Source organism: Taudactylus pleione, unplaced genomic scaffold (assembly GCF_031769625.1).
Source record: "Taudactylus pleione unplaced genomic scaffold, aTauple2 ptg000975l, whole genome shotgun sequence".
In the NCBI taxonomy this organism is placed as follows: domain Eukaryota; kingdom Metazoa; phylum Chordata; class Amphibia; order Anura; family Myobatrachidae; genus Taudactylus; species Taudactylus pleione.
The window spans coordinates 164,571-185,725 of record NW_028285376.1 but is presented as its reverse complement, the minus strand read 5'-3'; the positions used below and the strand labels follow the sequence as shown (position 1 = coordinate 185,725).

Genomic DNA, 21,155 nt, shown 5'->3' with positions numbered 1-21,155 from the left:
TTCTGCACTCCAAACCAAGTCTCCCAGCACCTGTATAGGGAAACCTAACATGAGGGCCGCGACCTGTGTGTCAGACGCAGCCAAGTCCATACCTTCTTGCGAGGGTCCCTGGTTAATACCGCCGGCACATTAGACTCCGTGCCTCAGGAATAGGTCTAGCCAATTCCCTGAATACGGGTTGCATCCACAATCCGCCTGAGAGTTTGTGACAGAATACTCCGGCCCATAAAAAATGGATGCTGCTGGTAACCAATCACCCAGAGACTTGCTTGAGAATCTAATTGCCAGAGTCGAGAAGCAAGAACAGGATCAAGCTCAGATAATGCAGTGTCTGCAGACCTTAATCTAACAACTCAGTACCGTTCAGCCGGCACCGGTACAATCCGTTCCACCTCCTACGGTGACTGCACAAGCTGCAAGTACTTCCACACCATTACGCTTTCCGAATCCTACGAAGTATGACCGGGACTCAAAGGACTGTTGAGGATTCCTGAACCAGTGTTCAATTCAATTTGAGGTCCAAGCAGCAAATTTCCCGTCAGAAAGGACGAAGGTGGCTTACGCGATTTCGCTGCTGTCCGGTCAGGTTCTGGCTTGGGCTTCTCCATTGTGGGAGAGAAATGATCCTCTGGTTAACAACAGCATAGAGTTCTGAAGGTTTTCTGAAGGGTCTTCGACGAGCCTGGTCGAGTATCCTCTGTGGGATCAGCTATTCTACAACTGAGACAAGGCAATCAATCCGCAGGACAGTATGCTGGGCAGTTCCGTACTCTTGCCTCAGAATTGGGGTGGAACAACAAAGCCTTAGTTTCCGCTTTCATGCAGGGTCTGTCTGATCAAATCAAAGATGTACTCGCATCCAGGGAATTTATAACCTCTCTGGATGACTTGATCTCCCTGTGTATCTGGGTGGATCTTCACCATAGGGAGAGAGCAAAAGAAAAAAAAGGAACAGTCTCGTCGGTTTACCTTTAAGCTCGCTCCTCGGTTCACGGCACCTGTGGAACTTCCAGTAGAGCCCATGCAGGTTGGGAAATCTAGTCTTCCGGAGAGAAGAGAAAGGAGGTTTAAAAACAGACATTGCTTATACTGTGGTGAACCAGGTCATCTTCTCTCCGGCTGTCCAAAACATCCAGGAAACGGGAAAGCCTAATTGATCGAGGAGTGGTCAGATTAGGTACAGTTCAATACACCCCCAAAAACCGTGTAGTTCCTCAGTTCTCCATAGATGTGACCCTGATCCTGGGGAGGTCCTCTGAAGTCGTTGGGGCCTTTCTGGACTGAGGTGCCGATGGCAACTACATTACGGCTAAGAAAGTTCAAGAGCTAGGAAGTCCGATTATGCCACTTCAAACACCTCTCGGTGTAATCGGAGTAGATGGGAACAGACTTCCTACAGCGACCATCCACTCGGACATCTGAGATTAAGTTGCAAGTAGGGGCCCTCCATCTGGAATCGATAGCATTCTATATACTTCCATCAGCCGAGAGTCTGGTTATCCTGGGTCTTCAGTGGTTCCGCAAACATTCTCCTGTGCTAGATTGGGAGGAACCTCAAATTCTGACGTGGGACTCTCAATGCCATGGTTCCTGTTTGGCATCCGTCAAACCTCCTCAGCGAGCCATTCGGAGTTCAGTCGTTTCTCCGGAAGTTCAGCTTCCAGCTTCATACCGGTCCTTCCGAGATGTCTTTACTAAGAAAGCAGCCGAGACTCTTCCTGCTCATAAGGACTGGGATTGTACTATTGACTTATTACCTGGGAAAGTGCCACCTCGCGGGAAAATCTTCCGTCTTTCACTTTCTGAGCCCCAATCAGTGTCTGAGTATATTCAGGAGAATCTGGAGCGCAGGTTCATCAGGGAATCCAAATCACGCGCGGGTGCCGGTCTATTCTTTGTCAAAAAGAAGGATGGAGGTCTGAGACCATGCATAGATTACAGGGGCCTGAATGCCATTACCATCAAAGACCGTTTTCCATTACCTCTGATATCTGAACTTTTCAACCGAATTAAGGTAGCCAAGATTTTTACCAAACTGGATCTTCGCGGGGCCTATAATTTAATCAGGATTCGGGCCGGAGATGAGTGGAAGATAGCCTTCAATACTCGTTATGGTCACTTCGAGTACCAAGTCATGCCTTTTCGGTTAAGCAACGCTCCAGCTGTCTTCCAAAAATATATGAAACACATCTTCAGGGATTTGCTCTACAAATATGTTGTGGTATATCTAGATGACATCCCGATATTCTCAGAAGATGTAACAAGTCATCGCCTGCATGGATGTGAAGTGCTGACACGACTCCGAGCCAACCAGTTGTTTTGCAAGCTTGAAAAATGTTCCTTCGAGCAAAAAGAGCTAACGTTTCTGGGATACATTATTTCTGGTTCCTGCCTTCAGATGGATCCGGCAAAACTAGCTGCCATTACTAACTGGCCTCTTCCTGTTGGGTTAAAGGCAATACGTTTCCTGGGATTCTGCAATTTCTATCGCCAGTTCATTAAAGACTACTCGACCATAGCAGCTCCAATCACTGCACTTACCAAAAAAGGTCAAGATACCCGGAGATGGTCTTCTGCAGCTAAAGAGGCCTTTGTTCTTTTAAAACAGTGCTTTATGTTAGCTCCTATTCTAAGACAACCTGACTGCGATCTGCCTTTCTGCTTGGAGGAGGGCGCTTCCACGGTTGGAGTTGGGGCGGTGCTGTCACAGAAGGAGGAGTGGGGCAAGTGGTACTCTTGTGTGTTCTTTTCTCATAAGTTTTCTGCTCCAGAGAAGAATTATGCAGTTGGGGATAAGGAGTTGTTAGCTATTAAGCTGGCGTTGCAAGAGTGGAGATATCTGCTGGAGGGGGCAAAATTTCCGGTGACAGTTTACACAGATCACAAGAACCTAACTTATCTCAAAACTGCTCATTGTCTGAATTATCGCCAATCCAGGTGGTCGCTGTTTTTCGACAGTTTTAACCTGGTTATCACCTATCGTCCAGGTTGCAAGAATGTTAAAGCTGACGCCCTGTCTCGAGCATTCAATTCTGCCCAGGAAGACGAAGTAAAGGAGGATAAACCAATTTTAAATCCAGGATGCTTTGTAGCAGTTTCTAAAGTCAAGATCTCGCCCGGGAAAACAATGGTAGCTAGCCGAACTCCAAGCTAAGTTACTCCAGTGGGCTCATTCTTCACGTTTTTCAGGTCATGCAGGAGTGGGAAAAACTTTGGAACTGATCCTTAGGAGTTATTGGTGGCCGACTGTACGTCATGATGTCAAAGACTTTGCTGCAGTTTGTACCATCTGTGCTCAGCATAAAGTGCCCTCTCAACTCCCTTCGGGGGTCTTTAGGCCCACTTTCAGTACCTGATTGTCCTTGGTCCCATATATCCATGGACTTTATAAAACAGACCTACCATCCTGCCAGGGGTTCAATACTATCTGGGTAGTGGTGGATAGGTTCTCCAAGGTCGCTCACTTGGAGTTCCACTAAAAGGGTTGCCATCGGCTCCGTAGTTGACAAACATTTATAGAGGAAATCTTCAAGTTACACGGGTTTCCATTGTTTACAGACATTGTATCAGTCAGTGGGGTACAATTTACTTCTAGGTTCTGCAGAGTGTTATGTAAATGTTTTCACATCAACTTGAGTTTCTCATCTGCGTACCACCCTCAGAGCAATGGTCAAACGGAGCGCGTAAATAAAGATTTAGAGAAATTCATTCGGATATATGTCTCAGCTAATCAAGACGATTGGGTTTCCTTGTTGCCATGGGCAGAATTTGCTCACAATAACTTGTACCATGGGTCATCAGGGTATTCTCCATTATTCATTCAGTATGGGCTACATCCCGTGATACCAGAAGTACCTGCGCTTCAGTCAGAATCTCTCCTAGCTATATGTGGCACAGCGAGTCGGTTCTTCAGGAATTGGAGGGAGGTGAAAAGGAATTTGTGTAAAGCCTCTTCCAAGTATAAACAAGAGGCAGACAAGAGGAGAAGAGGGAGTCCTGTACTGAACCCCAGTGATTAAGTCTGGTTATTCACTAAGCACTTACGATTAAAAGGTTCCCACCATGAAGTTTGCTCCCAGGTTCACTGGTCCTTTCCAGATTCTTCAGGTCATCAATCCGGTGGCTGTTCGCTTAAAACTTCCTGGTACTCTCAGGATTCCCAACGTATTCTATACCTCTCTTCTGAAACCATTGATGCTTAACCACTTGCCTGGCACGGTCGCATCAGATACGACCACACCAGGCTGGGCTTTCCCTGACATGGTCGTATCCGATACGACCAGTCAGAAATGCCAACTAGGCGGCAGTGGGAAGCTAATCTTCCCACAGCCGCCTACATCAGAGGGACCTTCTGGTTCCTCTTCAAGCATGGCTGCCTCTCCAGCGTGTCCCGATCACTGCTGGCCACAGTGATCGGGCACCGTCGGCAAACCCCCTCCCATAGAAGCAGCAGCTGCGGCTCATGTAGCCGCAGTTGCTGCTGTGACCCGATCACTGTGGCCTGCAATGATCGGGAAGCCGGCTCCACCTCCATCAGTAAAAAGCAGTAGCGGCGGCTCTGGTAGCCGCCGCTGCTATGTATCCGGGCCGCTAGCGGGACACCCTCCCACTGAGGCTCCGGAATTGCAGTGATCACTGTTATGTACAGGAAGCAGCAGCCGCGGCTTTGGCTGCTACTTCCATGGACCCAGGCAGCCCAGCACACTACATCCGGCCACAGCTCCTCCTCCTCCCCAATGATGCCCATTTTTATAAGGCCATTGTCTATATATATGTGTATGTATGTGTAAACAGGAGCAGATAGATAGAGCTATAGATTATATAGATATACATAGATTATATAGATAGAGATATATATATATATATATATATATATGATATAGCGTTCCCGCAAGGCTGTTTTAGCGGTAACGCCAGGAGGGCAAAAAGCAACCTGCCCTCACAGCCTGCGGGTGCAGTCTTCACCCGTGGGTTGCAGTGTCCCGCGGATGGGGAAATGTGCGGTGACCCGGTCACAGCGGGAGATTAGATGCCAGGCGCAAGAATCAATTGATCGGCCAATATATCGGCCACTGTGTACCCAGCATTAACCCTATTTCATTTTGATATCCTTCCATTATTATACTGTCAAAATTTGAAATAAAAAAAAAATTAAAAATAAAATTAATGTCAATGTGTGTTCAATTGCCAATAACGCCACTGGCTGATCAGTCACCCAGTGTGAGCTGCTGTCTCCTCCTTAGTGGAGGCGACAGTGTACAGCAATCAGACCGGCTTTACACTTCATAGGACTCTAAACTTTGTACAAGCTATTAAAATTATCTGCACTCTAAAGGGTAAGACCCAGGCTTGTGAGCCTCTAGTTATTCTAGTGCTCTTGAGAGTCTAAAATCAGAAAACCACATTAACCCACAAAACAAAAAGCACATTTTAATGAACTATCATTATAACTATTATTTTCTTATCACCATCTATTTATTATACATGCAGCATATGTGATCACAACTAATATATGACTTTAATAAAGGTGTCTAACTTACCGAGGACTGCAAATTTCATAGACATGGAATCTATATACAACACAATATATGAAAGCTTTTTGCAACAATTTTGGCTCCTGCTCAGTTCCATCAGGTACATGTGTGTTGAATCTACATTCCTCAGAAACCAGTGATGAATGTACTTTCAGCTCCCTCTTATCTATAAAATTCATTGGTCTGTTTGTTCATAGGTCTGTCCGGTTATGCATTATGACACCCCTGCCCAGATTGGGATGAAACAAACACAAGGTGGTCCAGTTGAATCCTGGCCAGGTTTTATGGGGGTTAGGGTCCCGGTTTAACTAAAATATCACATTGTAGAAAGCACGCAACAGCAACAGACCATGAATGCATGTTACACCCCTGTAGGAGCTTTCTCATTAGCAAACTACAACCTTATGACATGTTGCAGCTGACTGGAAACTATACTGTCTGAACAAGGCAGCTAAGAAGATCTCATGAAATGCATTTCTCCCAAGAGAAAAATATATATAGTGAATACTGTGCACAATGGCGATCTAAGGGCCTGATTCAGAGCTGAACGCTCTGACCAGAGCGCTCGCTCTGAATCAGGGCCCTCCTCCATGAAAATGGAGCAGCCTCCTGGCTGCTCGCATAGCTGTGGGTGACCACCCACAGCATATGCGAGCGGCCAAAAAGATGGTCGCGATGGTCTTGACCATCGGACTTGCGACGGAGACCCTGCGGTAGGGTCTCCCTGCCACAAGCCCTGGAGTGATTTTGGCTCTATCAGAGCCACAATCACTCCCATTGACATCACTAGTGAGGTCAGTGGGGCCGGCTTCAGACGGTAGGCATTCCCATGGGAACGCCTCCGTCTGGCAGGCCCCCGGCACACCCACCAAAGGGGGCGTGCTGTCAATCAACATCGACAGCACGCCCCCTTTGGTGCGAGACCCGGAGCGATGGAAAGCCCGTCGCTCCCCGGGTCTCGCGCATGCGCACGACGGAGCTCCCTCCGTCGTGCGCATGCGCAGTGGGGAACATCGACCCGCTTGCAAGCGTACTGCTGCTCGCGAGCTGGTCTGAATGACCCCCTAAGTCAGAATAGAGAGGTCAGTAAGCATTGAGCTCACATGACAATAATTGAAAGCACTACTATTGCCAATAGAAACAAAATGACTATGCCAGGCACAAATAAATGATTGCACATAAGCATATGCTTCCTTTTGATTGGCTAGGTGTTAGATGAGGGTAATGCCAAACTTGTTGAAGTGCTTTGCACAACTTATAGCAGGTAATAATCTTGTTTCCTTTGTAAAGAATAAAGAATAGAGCAAGTGGATGAGCACTGCCACCAATAAATAGCCATGACAAGCACCACATCCAGCAGCCCTGAGCAACGTACTGATTTCTATAGGGATGTTTCAACTGGTTAATGTATGTTTTACCAACCTTAATAGTACTCGTTTAATTGGTTTTGGACAAAACTTTTGAAAAGGAATAATATCTACATGTATGTACACTAAATAAGACATGTAGGGAATCAGTGGCTGGAAGGGAATGCTGGTCCTTGTAGTGCGGTTTTTGGAGGGACTTGGCGTACATGCTGGTAAATTAGATCTCAATTTAAAAAGCAGAGCATTTGATCCAATAGGGAGTTATGACCACTCTTATGCCGGATACCCACTAGATATGTTGTCCGATCCGGCCATATCGGACAACATGTCGGCAATATAGTCTAGGGTGTACCCTCAATGTCACCGACTATGCGCGCTCCTACGCATCATCAGCGACATCGCCCGTCTGACTGGCATGCAGGTCCGACAGATGACAGTCAGTGATGGACATGTTACCGAATGTAGCATAACCCCCAATGCCGCTCCCGACATCGGCAAGTGTGTATGCACTTGCCGATGCCAGGACCTCTGCCAGGTCCTGTCGCACGATAGGTCGGCTGGGTACACATCGTTAAATGTGTACCCAGCTTTAGGATGCAAAAAAATAAATAAAGTGCTTGTGTGTTGTGTTGGGGATTTATACTGTGCATGTCTAGAAATGTATTTCGTTTTGGCGCATGAAAATGTGCATGTGGGCTGAACGGTCTTTCTGTTTCTGTGTATGAATTCATTACCTTGAATAGAACATTTACTAATCCTGACAAAAGAATGTGAAGAAACAACGCTTTAGGCAAAAACGCAACACGTGATACATTGCATAGATTGTTTAAGCAAACAGCGAACATGGATTTGCACAATTCTATCACTATGGCCAAATAATACATTATCATTTCAATTTCTTGAGATTTGAAAAACACCAGAACAATCATAACCTTGCATCATTTTTCACAATTTATAGAAAAGAAAAAATAGCTTAAGAACTTTATAGTCAGTACATCGTAGTACAATTTAAAAAGGAACTTACCCAAAATGTAGATTATTAAAAAGACAAACTTTGGGCTATAGCAACTGTTTACGTCAAGTACAGGCATGTCCTTATATACCTACATTTTTTGCGCAGTATAGAACTTAGAAGCCTGGCGCGACTAGAACGCTATGCTATGAGTAGCAATTCTAGGACTTCTGCGCTTTTTTAAACGCATATTTGATTAGCTGCTGAACTTCCAACACTGTTGCAGCTCCCAGGTTTAATGTCTTATGTGCATCGTACCAGCATACCAAGCCACTTCCAGTGTCCCAGGCACCTACTATGTTGCAGAGAGATTGGCATTAGGTCGCAGCTTGAGCACAACGATATGTGGCAGGATGAATGGCACAGGTCACTCATATTGGACCTCTGTCTTTTGCCTTTTTACCCAGGTTAACATCTGAGTGGCACACAGCAGCTACATGCAATGTCAGCGTCTGTAATCACGGTACTGTAAGTTAACACCCTTTGAGAGCAGATAATTAAATCTTTAAAGTCACTTAAAGAAAACAAAAATTCCATTTAATAAATACATTTACAGAAAGAGGCTTATTCTAATTACTGTTCATTCATCGTACGTTTTATGGTGAAAACACGAAGCAACGTTTGCACGTTTCCCCAAGTGTTTGTTACAGAGACCCTGTGCAATAAAACTGCTTAATCACAGAAAATCAGATCATGGCGTATAACACTGAGGAGGCTGCAGAATATTGTGCAGGCAGACAGGAATTACTATGGAAGGGGACCAGCAGAACACAGCATGGCATGACAAAGTACAAGCATATTTGGAAAGTGACATCAACAGACTGCCAAGTGTTACAGTAGCAAATGCAATAATACAGTGGCTCTCATAACAGTGGCTGCGGAGCCTATTCTTACTACTTACTGCCTGTGCACTATAATGCACAAGATTGTTTTCTTAGCTTGATATTTGACAGGCGACCAACGTTTGACAAGTTACGCATGAATCCATCCAATGAACGAATAACAAACTTATTTAAATAAAAAGGGGAGTTATGATATTTAGGTCCAAGAGAACTAGTATATACTAGGGATTGTTAACATCTACGGTTATTCTGTATTTTGCTTCAAAACTACAATATTTATATTTTGCTACAGCACGCAAAGTGTTACCTCCGTAAGCCATCCTCCTGCACAGATGAGATGTGGATACAGAGAAACTCTACAAGTGTCAACATTTATTGTTATTGACATTCCACACGTCATAGCTGTGCACCAGGTACATTTAGCAAGGGAGAAGGGGGTCAAGAATTGATTACCCTGACACTTATAGACAGCAGTGCCTCAGCTGCTCTCCCACAGCTGGCAAGCACAAGTGGCATAAGGGGGGGGCGGTCCCTTTCACATGGGCAGAGACGCTCCTGTGGCTTCACATCAACCATCCCAACTACAACCAGAGAACACAACACACTCCAAACCCCATACAGTAACTGAAACAAAAAACTCTTTATATCACACTAAAATAACCTACTGCAAATCTAAGCTTATTTGGTATTGCTATTTAAGAATAGGAGATCATAGACTCCAAAGTTGTAAATGATTAAAATACCATGGACAGCGTGGGCACCCAGTGCACTGAATTAATTTAGGACTCTAAACTTCAGTCGGCAGACGTGTCACTATATGTTGCAAAGCAACATCAGACAAACACATGTGAGCACATCTAATCCCAGGGAGAATGAACAGATGATTGGTTTGGGCACTGGTGCCATGACACTCAGCACCTGCACAGCAGGAGTCCTGTTAGGGGCATAGTTCCTGGCTGCACATAATTTATAATCCAGTTACACAGAGATAGCACCAACACAAGAGACAGTGCATCACTTGCCAAACACACTAACAAACAGTAGGTATATTACCCAGAGTGGCTGGAGAAAGTAGGAGCCCCCATCCCCTGGCACAGCAGCAGGCTGGGCACACACCCGCAATTGTAGTAGCAGCCTGACCCTAGGCACACACACCGGCAGGTAGCTGCAGTAGCCTGGGCACACTATACCCACAGTGGCAGTAATGTGCGGGTAACACAGGAACAGACTGGTAGATAACTTCTGCCGCTGCTGCCAGGGGAAACTTTCCCATCTCTGATGCTGCCATGTCCCTACATAGCACAGCGTGTGCCTGGCACATCACCACCAGGCCTGGGGTCACCGGGCGCAGGCACAGTGTGCCCCTATACTCACCCGCTCTACATCAGTGGCAGCCATGCTGATGTGCTGTATGAGTCAGTACCCGGCCGCCGTCTCCCTAGGTGTAGCTCTCAATGGGATCCAATATGGCCACTGTACTTCCTGGAAACTCCCATCAGCATTAGAGAGAGAGAGCACCGTCCTGCCTCCCACTGGCCTGCACAGGGAGCAGCAACAGCCGCCGGGCTCACCGTCTGGTAGATCAGGGCACACTCACTGCGCCCGGCATCTGCGCTGAGTACGCCGCCTCCTATTTCTTATGGCCCGTTCCTCCCTCTACCCGCACGGCATTCTGGGGAATGTGGTCCAGAGCCCTCGCTGTGTGTGAGAGTGTGCACATGCTGGGGTCACCTCTGCACTGATCGCTGCTGCTGTACACGGTATATAATGCCTCAGCAGCAGCGTATATGCACTGCCAGGGCTCCAGGCTGTAATAAAGGCGTTTAATGACTTTGCTTATATGTGATACACAGGGATGGTGTGTGTGTGTGTTTAAAGGGAGACCAACGTTTTATGTTAATATTAAACGCTGCCAGTTAACAGTGATAGCATAGCAATACGTTTTTGCTGCCCTCTATAGAAAGTCTGATGGTATTGCATTTCCCCAAAATAATAGTGTAAAAAAAATATATTTATATAATTTGTTTTATTATCAGAAATTAAGGCCGTGTGTCTATTCAACTGGAATCCGAATAAAAATAAAAGGCATTTTAGCTTAAAAGCAATGAAGAAACCTATTCTATAGAAGCGAGGGAGTACTCTGGTGCCACCATGCTGATCTTTAGGTGTGTAGCGTGTTGTCCTCTAGTTAATTCTTGCTTTTCCAGTAAAAGTGAACCGGAGTTTATGAGCGCTGACAAGGGAATGAGAGTTATCTTGTCTCACTTGAGACAGTAATTATAGTTTTAACTGTAATAAAACATGTGAGATAAATATTATAGTTTGACTTTGAAGCATTTGTTGGGAAAGGTACAGTAAAAGCATTCTTAATGCAGGAGGTATTCACATGCTCAGTGCTAGGTTATGAGAAAAAAAAACAGCATTAGCTCACAAACCTAAGGGGAAGATTTGTCAAATGTTGTAGAGAAATAAAGTAGGTGAAGTTGTCCATAGGGATGGGCTTTGTACATTGATCTGTCCAATAGATGGATGTTCATCTCCCAATTAGGACCATCAAGCGTTATACACCATCAATGGTTGCCTGCAGATGGTTTTATCCCATCAATCTCAGAAATGCAGATAGTTTCCTGTCATCGATGGTAGCTGTGGCTCCAATGTATCTCTCCACTCCAGCCGCCCCCCCCCCCCACTCACACACACAGCAGAGCTACTATGGTGGCATCCAGCAACCCTGCTCCACGTCCGGCAGAAACCATTGATGGTACATTATTGCATAGTTTTATACCATTGATGGTTCCATCCATATTGTCCATCGATGGAGGGCACACTAATGTCCCTCTCCACTCCACCCCCCCCTTCCCCGCACACAGCAGAGCTACTATGGTGGCTTCCAGCAACCCTGCTCCACGTCCGGCAGAAACCATTGATGGTACATTATGTCATAGTTTCATACCATCGATGGTTCCATCCATATTGTCCATCGGTGGAGGGCACACCAATGGCCATCTCTACTCCCAGTACAACATGTTTTTGGATTGATTCTTAAGGCACTATAGGGGGGGATGTATCATGTCATCGAGAGAGATAAAGTACCAACCAATCAGCTTCTATAATTTTTCAAACACAGCCTGTAAAACATACTTGCCGACATTCAGCTCCCTCCTTCCGAAATTAACAGCATTGTGAAGCAGGGGGGTGGGGCCACGATGACGCAATTCAGCGCAAATCACGTCAACGCCCCCTGTGGGGGTTTCTATTGTTATTGCGGGGGGGACGACGACTGGTCAGGAGGCTTGTCTGCCTTTCCGGGGGGCCGGGAGCGGCACTCGATATATTCAGGAGGCTCCTGGTCAGATCAGGAGGGTAGGCAGGCCTGCTGTAAAATGACAGAAGGTGATTGGTTGGTACTTTATCTCCCTCCAAGGCTTGATACATCTCCCCCTATGTATTATTAAAGATAAAATAATTGTGAAGTCCGCTCAGCTTCTTGGAGTTCCAAAGTCCAAAAGATTTATTTGCATAAAGAAATACAAAGAGTACCGCCCCTTACACTGCGCATGCGCGGCTGCACAACACAAGGCTTCAATTCTGAATGCACTGACTTGCAGGGTCAGTGTGGTACAATTTATACACAGCACACAATACAGGAGTAACCTTAGTAACACATATTACAGCTCAGATAAACTGGTCACTACACTATAGATTACAGGTCAAACAATGCAACTGATCAAGCTTTCAAACTGTCTTCCTGAGTCGTGGTAACTTCTTGCTTATCATCATTGTTGTATCCATGTGTGCTTATGTCCTCAGGCGCTCGCCACTCAGAGTGGGAAAGTCCAGGCAACAGTTTACAGTTAAAAACAGGTTCTTATGGAAAGCATATGCATTCACCAAACAAGCTGTAACTACAAGCAATGTTGAATAAAATAAGTGATCACAGAATCTGTGATCACTTACAAAATCAAATATATTTTCATACATAGAATTGTGGTGCTATAATTACACACTGTTATTTTGGATATTGTCCAACATTCACTAATATACAACAATGCATGATATTGAAAAGCAACATTTAAGTATATAAAATATAATGTAAATGTGCAGAAAGTTGTTTATTGTTGTACTTCTTTCAATTTTGGTATTCGACTTTGACAGTCCACCATTTGATAGTTTAATGGACTGACACCCTTCTTAACTTATGACATTTAGCCAGACATAAAATGTAGTTTTATATATATATATATACACAGTATAACAAAAATCAGACATCGATCATTCAATTGAGTACAGGAGGAAAGGGTAAGAACACCTTTATACGCGCTCAGCGGATACCTAGGGACCATTGGTAGGAAGTGGGAACTCATCTAACCTATAAAGGATGTTTGGGGAAATTAGGGATAAATTATCTATGATGTTAACATTCACTATGCATATAATTATGTATGGCTAAATTTATTCACATTTATTTCCTTAATAGAACCAATGTAAATATTTTAAACTATACATACATTTCTTTACCTCCATCAATAAATACTGATCCTCTAAAGGATGTTTGCCTATTTCAAATCACTATTATGCGTACATAGACCTTTTTCTTCTTCAATTATGGGCTCATAATTTTTACAAACCCTCCATAGTGTTTCAAAATCCCAACGTTTCATCAGATCTATTTATTATACTAAAATTGAACAATGCGTTAAGTTGGACCAAATTTTCTATCATTTCTCCGCTGATTCCACACCTTCAGCACCACCACCAAACCCATTCTCCATCACTTGATTACCTTTGTAAAAATAGATTGTCCAGTTCTGTGTTGTAATACTTTATTGGAACCCTAACATCCATTTATATAACAAGGTGATTGACTTGGTTGTTGTTCCTTTTGAACATATTCCTAACACATTTTATAAAGAGAGATATCATTTTAATAAAATATATATCACTAGTATGGTTAACAGTATTATAAGCAGAAGCCTCCCCGGCGCATACATCATCCCATTAACGATTTTGAAAACTTTCTCAGTGTCTAACCATAAGAACCACGCTGCTTAATATTCTCTTGCTCAATAGAGAATTATATGTTTATAGTACCTAAAATCTAATTTTCTTCAAAGTAGGTGAATAAGGTGCAATAAGTTACATCAGATTTTGGGCCTGATTCAGACCCACTTGCAAGCGGCTGTCCACTCGCAAGTGGGTCGATGTTCTGGACTGAGCATGCGCACGACAGAGGGAGCTCCGTCGTGCGCATGCGCCAGACGCGACGAGCGAAGAAAAGTCCTTCGCTCGTTGTGTCTGATCAAAGGGGGCGTGCTGTCGATGTTGATTGACAGCACGTGCCCTTTGGCAGGCGTGCCGGGGGCGTTCCTCCCTGACGGGGGCGTTCCCACGGGAACGCCTCCCGTCAGAAGCCGGCCCACTGACATCACTAGTGATGTCAGTGGGAGTGATTTTGGCTCTGATAGAGCCAAAATCACTCCGGAGCTTGCGGTTGAAAACCTCAACCGCAGGCTCCGGCTCGCAGTTTCGATGGTCGCGATGGTCAAGACCATCGCGGCCATCAAACTGCACGCTCGTGTAGCCTGTGGGTGGTGACCCACAGCTATACGAGCGTCCAGGAGGACGCTCCATTTTCATGGAGGGCGGCCCTCATTCAGAGCGTACGGCTCTGAATGAGGGCCTTTATCTCTAAAATTATATATCATATACCCTCGTTACCAAATTTTTACAATTTAATACCAACTTGTTGGATTGATTTTGGTTTTAGGTTTTCAGTATTAATGTATCTTTGTCAGTCAGTATTACCTTCTCTTAAAACACACTCATTCAAAGTTTGGGAAAAGGACAATGTCAGATTTGCCGTTGGTGGCCTTGAGTTAGGGAAGAAGTCAGGGGGGAGAGGCCTGGATATCAAAACTCCTCGTCCACAGGTCTTGGAAGTTGACGAGACCTGGTCAAAGGTGCAGAGTCTAACCTGCAGGGATGTGTTCGCCAGTGACCCCTCCAAGTGGGATATGGGCTTAGCTGCACCCTGCAGGCAGGTCGCGGTCTTTGACCAGGTATCCAAGCCCTGTGGAAATAGAGACTCAAATATCAGTGGCCCAAGTGAAGTGCCTAACAAAGGCACCACTACACAGGGAGATACACCAGGAGATGATACTTGTGAGGTGCTTGGAATTGACACTTGAAGTACACTAGAATTAGCACTAGAGAGATACACACTAGAATTAGCACCAGAGAGGTACACTAGAGTTGACACTTGAGATATACTTGAGAAATCACAGGTAGTGGCGTGTGGACGCACTTTTGCACCACGGGGTGGCACTTGAGGAAGACACTGAGTGGCGTGATTTAGAGACACACAGGATAAACTTATAGTTTGTAAACACAGGATCAGCATGCACAATGGTGCAGCTTTGAGGCACACAGGAGAAACTTGTAGCTTGTAACCACAGGAACAGCATGCGCAGTGGTGCAGCTTTGAGACACACAGGAAAACCTTGTAGCTTGTAAACACAGGATCAGCATGCACAGTGGTGCAGCTTTGAGGCACACAGGCAAGGATGTAATAGCACTGTCACTGGAAATAAAGCACTCAGGCAAAGATGTAATGAGCACTGCTGCTCCGGGAGACACTGGTAATAATACACAGGCAGAGATGTAATAGCACTGTTGCTCAAAGGGAACTGGAGACTCTGGAAACAAATGAGAGAACTAAGGGAACCTGGAACAAGACTATACTAGCACACTAGGAGTGACAATTGTTGATCAGGCAACTTCCTGGAGTTCTGGAGCTGGATATATACCCAGGGATAGCAGATGATTGGAGCACAGTGTCAGCTGACCTAGACCATGCTATCATTGGTTGGGATACTGTCACATGATAGGAACTGTCATGGCGGCTCAAATGCTGGGAACTCTGATCCCTGACACACACAGTCGACCATGGAAGTCCGCAAGCACTTAAGGCAGAATGTTCAGCACCTCGCCAATCACTGCACTAGACGTCTGACCGAATGATAAGTCAGGGGAAGCCGGCGCAGAGGTAAGAGATGGCTGATCCTAGGCTGAACCCTGACAGACAACCATTCGACCTATTGGTTGCTAGCACCCCCATCTGCTGAAAGCATGTTCCCTTCTGCATCAATACTAAGATTATACCTGTCCTTCTTGTAAATGTAATATGTTCCATACTCCCAAAACCAAACCTGTTGTACACTTTGTTTACGAATTATTCCCCTGATTTATGAACCTTTTCCTTAGTTATAAGTTGAGTTAGGTCATGGTCTGAACTTGGGTAGCTCCCCATGTATATCCCAGAACATCATTATCAGACCCACCTCCAGAGCGTTCCACTTTGGTGTCAGATCAAAAACAGTTCCAGCTAAAAAGAACAAAAAAAAAAGAAAGTACACAGAGGAGACGGGAAACGTTCATGCTGTAATGGTTATTCTTCATCTTTGGTTCAGTTGCTTTGCCCTCATGCAAGTTTAAGTTGCCAGGAAAAAGTCTTGCATCGATGAAGCACTTCTCCCTTTTCTTGTTCTTGATTCTCCTTTTGTTCGGATACATTCTTATAATAAGTGGAATGGATCCAGGTGTCTCTTTCAGCAACTCTCAATGTGGTAGTAGTGGTCATCAACAACTGGTATCGTCCTTCCCAACAATCTGTTAAGCAACTAGAACTCAAGAAATTTCTTAACCAATACATTATTTTCCAGGAACAATATCATGACAATTTGTATCCGGCACGTCCGGTGAGACAAACTTTAAACTCTTCTGTTGTTGTCTCAATTACTTGCACATTTTAATGAGGTATTTGACAGTCACTTAATTATCACAGTTCAAGGTTATCTGTCCAACAAAAAATAAAATGTATATCCAATGGTGACAGGTTAAGTGTTGGCCTAGGGTGGTTCTGATACTTGTGTAATAGTAGTGGCAATGCTTCTTGCCATACTTACCCTGTCTCAGTCATCACCTCACTCAACTTATTATTTATTTTATTTTTTTAACCAAATGAAAAACAAATTGAAACATACAAACATTTCAAATTCCCACACTATACTACTTGAATGAAGTTGATTTGTATTACCTGGGTTGGAATGAGCCCCCTGTGGTAACACAAATTTTGCATATTTATCAGTTTCTGTACGCTGAGAGTCTCAAAAAAAAGCTAATTGGTTGCCTGGATTCTTGGCAACTGAGCGATAGGTGAGGCTGCCGTTTTCATTACAACCTCATCAGCTCTCCTTGTCTTAATAATATCATATAATAGTAAGTGTAACCCCTATATATGCAAGTGCTTAGACATTTTACATCTGTCACTACCAGTGGAAATTGTAACTGATCGTCGACAGTCCTTTGTGTGCCTTGTGAATGTCATTTTGGTGTTCTAGTTGTTTGTTATAAGCATAAAACAAGATTCTAATCTGTCATAGGACCAAAACTTCATATATGACCTCAAAACTTATTCTTTTAGTTGGCTAGTATTGTCTTCTGCCAACCCACATCATCTATATTAGTGCTATCAGTTCATACCTTCAAAGTCTATAATGGTATGCAATCGGGAAGCCGAAAGCCTAAATACCAGCAGCCGGCTTCCCGACTGTCATATCCTGGCAAGGGTGAAATGCCGGGCGTCTAGATGTAGACGCCCGGCATTTCCCCGACGCCGGGAGACCGGCGCCCGGCATCCGGATCGTAGTGATGCCGGGCGCCGTGAGCGGACAGCCGCGGGGGGAGGAGGGTTAGGTTTAGGGCTCCCGGGGGGACTTAGGGTTAGGCACCCCCCCGGGAGGGTTAGGGTTAGGCTAGGGGGAGGGAGGGTTAGGGTTAGGCACCCCCGGGGGGGACAGGTTTAAGCAGCGGGGAAGGGGGTGGTTAGGGTTAGGCACTTAGAGGGGGGATTAGGGTTAGGCACTTGGGGGGGAGGTTAGGGTTAGGCACCCCTAAAGAGGGTTAGGGTTAGGGGTGTTAGGTTAGGTTAGTAGATACTCAATTATCCACGATCGGGATTTCCAGCGCTGTCGGGCTTACGCTGCTCGGAACTCTGCTGATGTCGGGCTGACGCTGCCGGGAATCGAACCACCGGCCATGCGGCCAGCGGTATTTCATACCGATTCCGTCTATAATAGTAGCTCCCATCTTTAAAAGGGGGAGAATAAAAACATAATGTTAAAATCTATACTTTCTAAAGGATTGTCACATGTAAAGTCAATCTGATATAAATGTTCCATGCAATAATGCGTATCTGTGTAACTGCTAAATCCTCATCACTCTCCACCCTTTGTATCTTATGAGATACATATGGTAAATAAATTACAGGATTTAGCATATCACATCTTTTGATGGTTATTATTTGATGATGCCATAAGGGACAACTTCCATCTTGTGCTCGTTTGTATCAAATTTAGAATGAACAGATACTGCATAGTGTGCATATAACATTAGATCACACCCTTATATTGTGTTTTTGCTAAACCCTGTCGGGTGTCAAGTGCCTCGTCCCCTGGGTCAGACATGTCCCACAATATTTCTCCTTTGACTGACATGGCTGTAGCTTATCCTTAATGTATCCTGCCTGCAAGAGATGAAACAATTGTTTTAGCATTAGGCAAAAAAGACAATAACAATCATAACAATAACTCATCCATATGACTAAGGATGGATACATGTAGAGGTTATTAAGGATCTGGTCACCCCTCTATCTACAATAAAAGTTTGATTGGTACCAGAAACATTAAAAAAATGTTTGCATTAAGTTCATCATCAAGGTTTTCTGTCAATCTTTGTAGCTGTAGCATACAGGTATGACCTAAACTTCAAGAGTTATTCACATACTCACGTGTAGCATTTGTGGCTATCATTTGTGCTTATCTCTTTATGTAGCATGAGGTACTTGGGTATTCTCTGAATAATTCTGGCCAATTTCCCTTCTTATATTGTCACAATTTACATTTTCTGGCCATATGTCCTATTTGTCCACATGTGTAATACTTACCTGACTGTGGCTGTCTTTCCTTACCATACCATCCACTGTACCTTTGATGCTGTGGATGCTGTTCCTGCAGGGCCTGTATACTCACAGTCATTAATTTTTCACTTTGCATTTCCTTTCTCTTGATTTATATTTTTATTATGGTCAATAGCTGATTTCCTAAGGGCATCTACCTTGATTCCTCTCCAATTTTTTTTATTTGTGGGTTCATGGGCATTATCCAAATCCTTAATACATTTTTGACAATTTGTTAGATCTTTCCTAGGATCTTGGGAATTCATTAATAATTTACCTTAATTCAGATCTACTCCAAGGACAGTGCTTAGCTATATTTCTAACTGGGATCACACCATCCTTATCAGGCTTACCATTAGGAACAGCGATTGTGCTTACAGGATGTAATCCTGCAGGTTCACTATTGTTTATGCTAATTGCAGGGACTATTGTTTCAGTAGCATGGATGCTCCTGGGCTTATTAAAATCTAAGATCACTTCATGATCCTCAATAATGGCCACTGGAGCAGAAACAACCGCTCCCCTTCTTTGGGGGCCCTCCTGTAACTGGATGACATGAGAAACTGCAGAAATTAAAGCAGGTTCATTGTCTTCATCATAATCATCATATTTTTAATTTTTCCAACACTGGATACAAATTACATTTAACTTTCTTATCAGCGGTACTTAAGTTATCATCTGCATATGGCAGAGGTGGTGCGCTTGTGACTTTTGTAACCAACTGCATCTCTATGTTCATACCAGTAGGTGCGATTTTTTTTCCCGCACCATATACTGCCCTCATGTAGCCACAAATTCAAACACGTATTATGTTTAAGTCGCCACTTCAGCGATCTTAATGTACAAATCTGATCTTTAACTGAGCTCAATATTTCTGGGTCAAAGCTGCCAACACTAGGAAATGGTCTCACACATTTTGCAGTCAGTTTCATCCACTTATCACAATACAGTGTTGCCTTCGCACCATACTTTTGTGCATAATATAACTTGCTGTCCCCACTGGTCCTAATTCGACCTGCACATCGGTCACAATTTGCCCCTGCCCCGTCTACTTTGCTCCCATAGCGGAAAGTATTATTCCTGCCATATGCAAACAGACCGCGGTGCGCGTCCGTGAGCTCACGTTACTATAGCGACGTGTCCTCCACTCTACACAACTGGGAGCAAACCAAGCCAACCTGATACAGTCACTCAATTACAATTTCTTGTCTCTGAGCTTGGCCAATCACCTGCTTTCGTTGGTACTATTTACCGCAAGCTTTGATGATTGTTGTAAACAAGTCAAGCAGATTAAAACTCTTGCTTTAACCACTTGCCTTTCTGAAATATACTTTTAAACTAATCTAACCTCACAACACAACTAAAAACTTCTAATCCCTACAGTATCTTGTATATTTTAGAAACCTGAATGCCTCTTACCAGGGCATTCAGCTTGATACCTCACATGGGTACCCCACGTTTCTAAAGAGATGTGACGTCCACTTTTTAACAATATTTCCAACACACAATTCACATACACTCTTTTTCTGTACAGGAATATTCTTATTGCTGGTAGGGTATTCCAAAAAACTTCTAACAATTTACTTCAATACACTATACTATAACAGAACAAATATAAACGTTTGAATTTAGTGGCAAACAGTAAATGCAGTATATACATAACTTAAAGACTCAGCCGATTACGCATGAACATAACCACCAATTTAAGTACACAATCTCTTTACATAATAAAAAAAAAACTCACAATAGGAGTTTTATAGGAATTCAGCTTGCCAGCACCAGAAACACTGTAAGAGAACGATTTGCGTTCTTACCTTAAAGATGCAACCACACTCCTGCTGAAACAAAAATGAATTCTGTGGCGGTACTCTTTAATTTTAGATAAATTTTCTATTTAAAAAAAAATAATAATAAAAATAAATATATAATCTATCTATCTATCTATCTATCTATCTATCTATATATATATATATTGTGACACAGTTAGGTTAGGGGGTCCCACTCCTGGGTAGAGGACTCCTTCCTTTCACACACAGCAGCTGGGAAACAGTACGCCAGACTGGATGCAAGTACAAGCTGGTCGGCGCCAGTCTTTATTGTGCAATGTCAGAAATAACACAAAGAAAACATAAACGTAAATCCTAGCCCTGTCGGGGCACTAACTTCACAGGTGGTTCCCTCACTACCAGAACCTGGCAGGGCCTAATGCCCTCACCAGCAACAAAAGGCACAGCACAACACTCACAGTTAGGTTTTCAAGTGTCTCTGAGCAAACTCCCTGTCTGCTCTCCCAGGTGAGACAATCAGCCCTAAACACACTAGGCTTATATTGGCCACTCTCAGGTGGAAAACTAACAACCTGTTACCAGGCTGCGAGAACCAAAA

General features: G+C 44.1%; 1 protein-coding gene across 4 annotated transcripts in view; it reads right to left on the bottom strand.

Moving 5' to 3' along the window:
- The window catches only part of SEPTIN8 (septin 8), a 117,758-nt gene extending 107,278 nt beyond the window's left edge, over positions 1-10,480 (bottom strand). The window contains exon 1 of one of the 4 annotated variants that reach the window (XM_088460703.1): positions 10,130-10,480. In XM_088460703.1, coding sequence (XP_088316829.1) covers positions 10,130-10,153 — 24 coding nt within the window. In that variant the 5' untranslated portion in view covers positions 10,154-10,480. The remainder of the gene's footprint in view (positions 1-10,129) is intronic. The other 3 variants (XM_088460702.1, XM_088460705.1, XM_088460704.1) reach the window with 3 other exon arrangements.
- Positions 10,481-21,155: the final 10,675 nt, after the last annotated feature.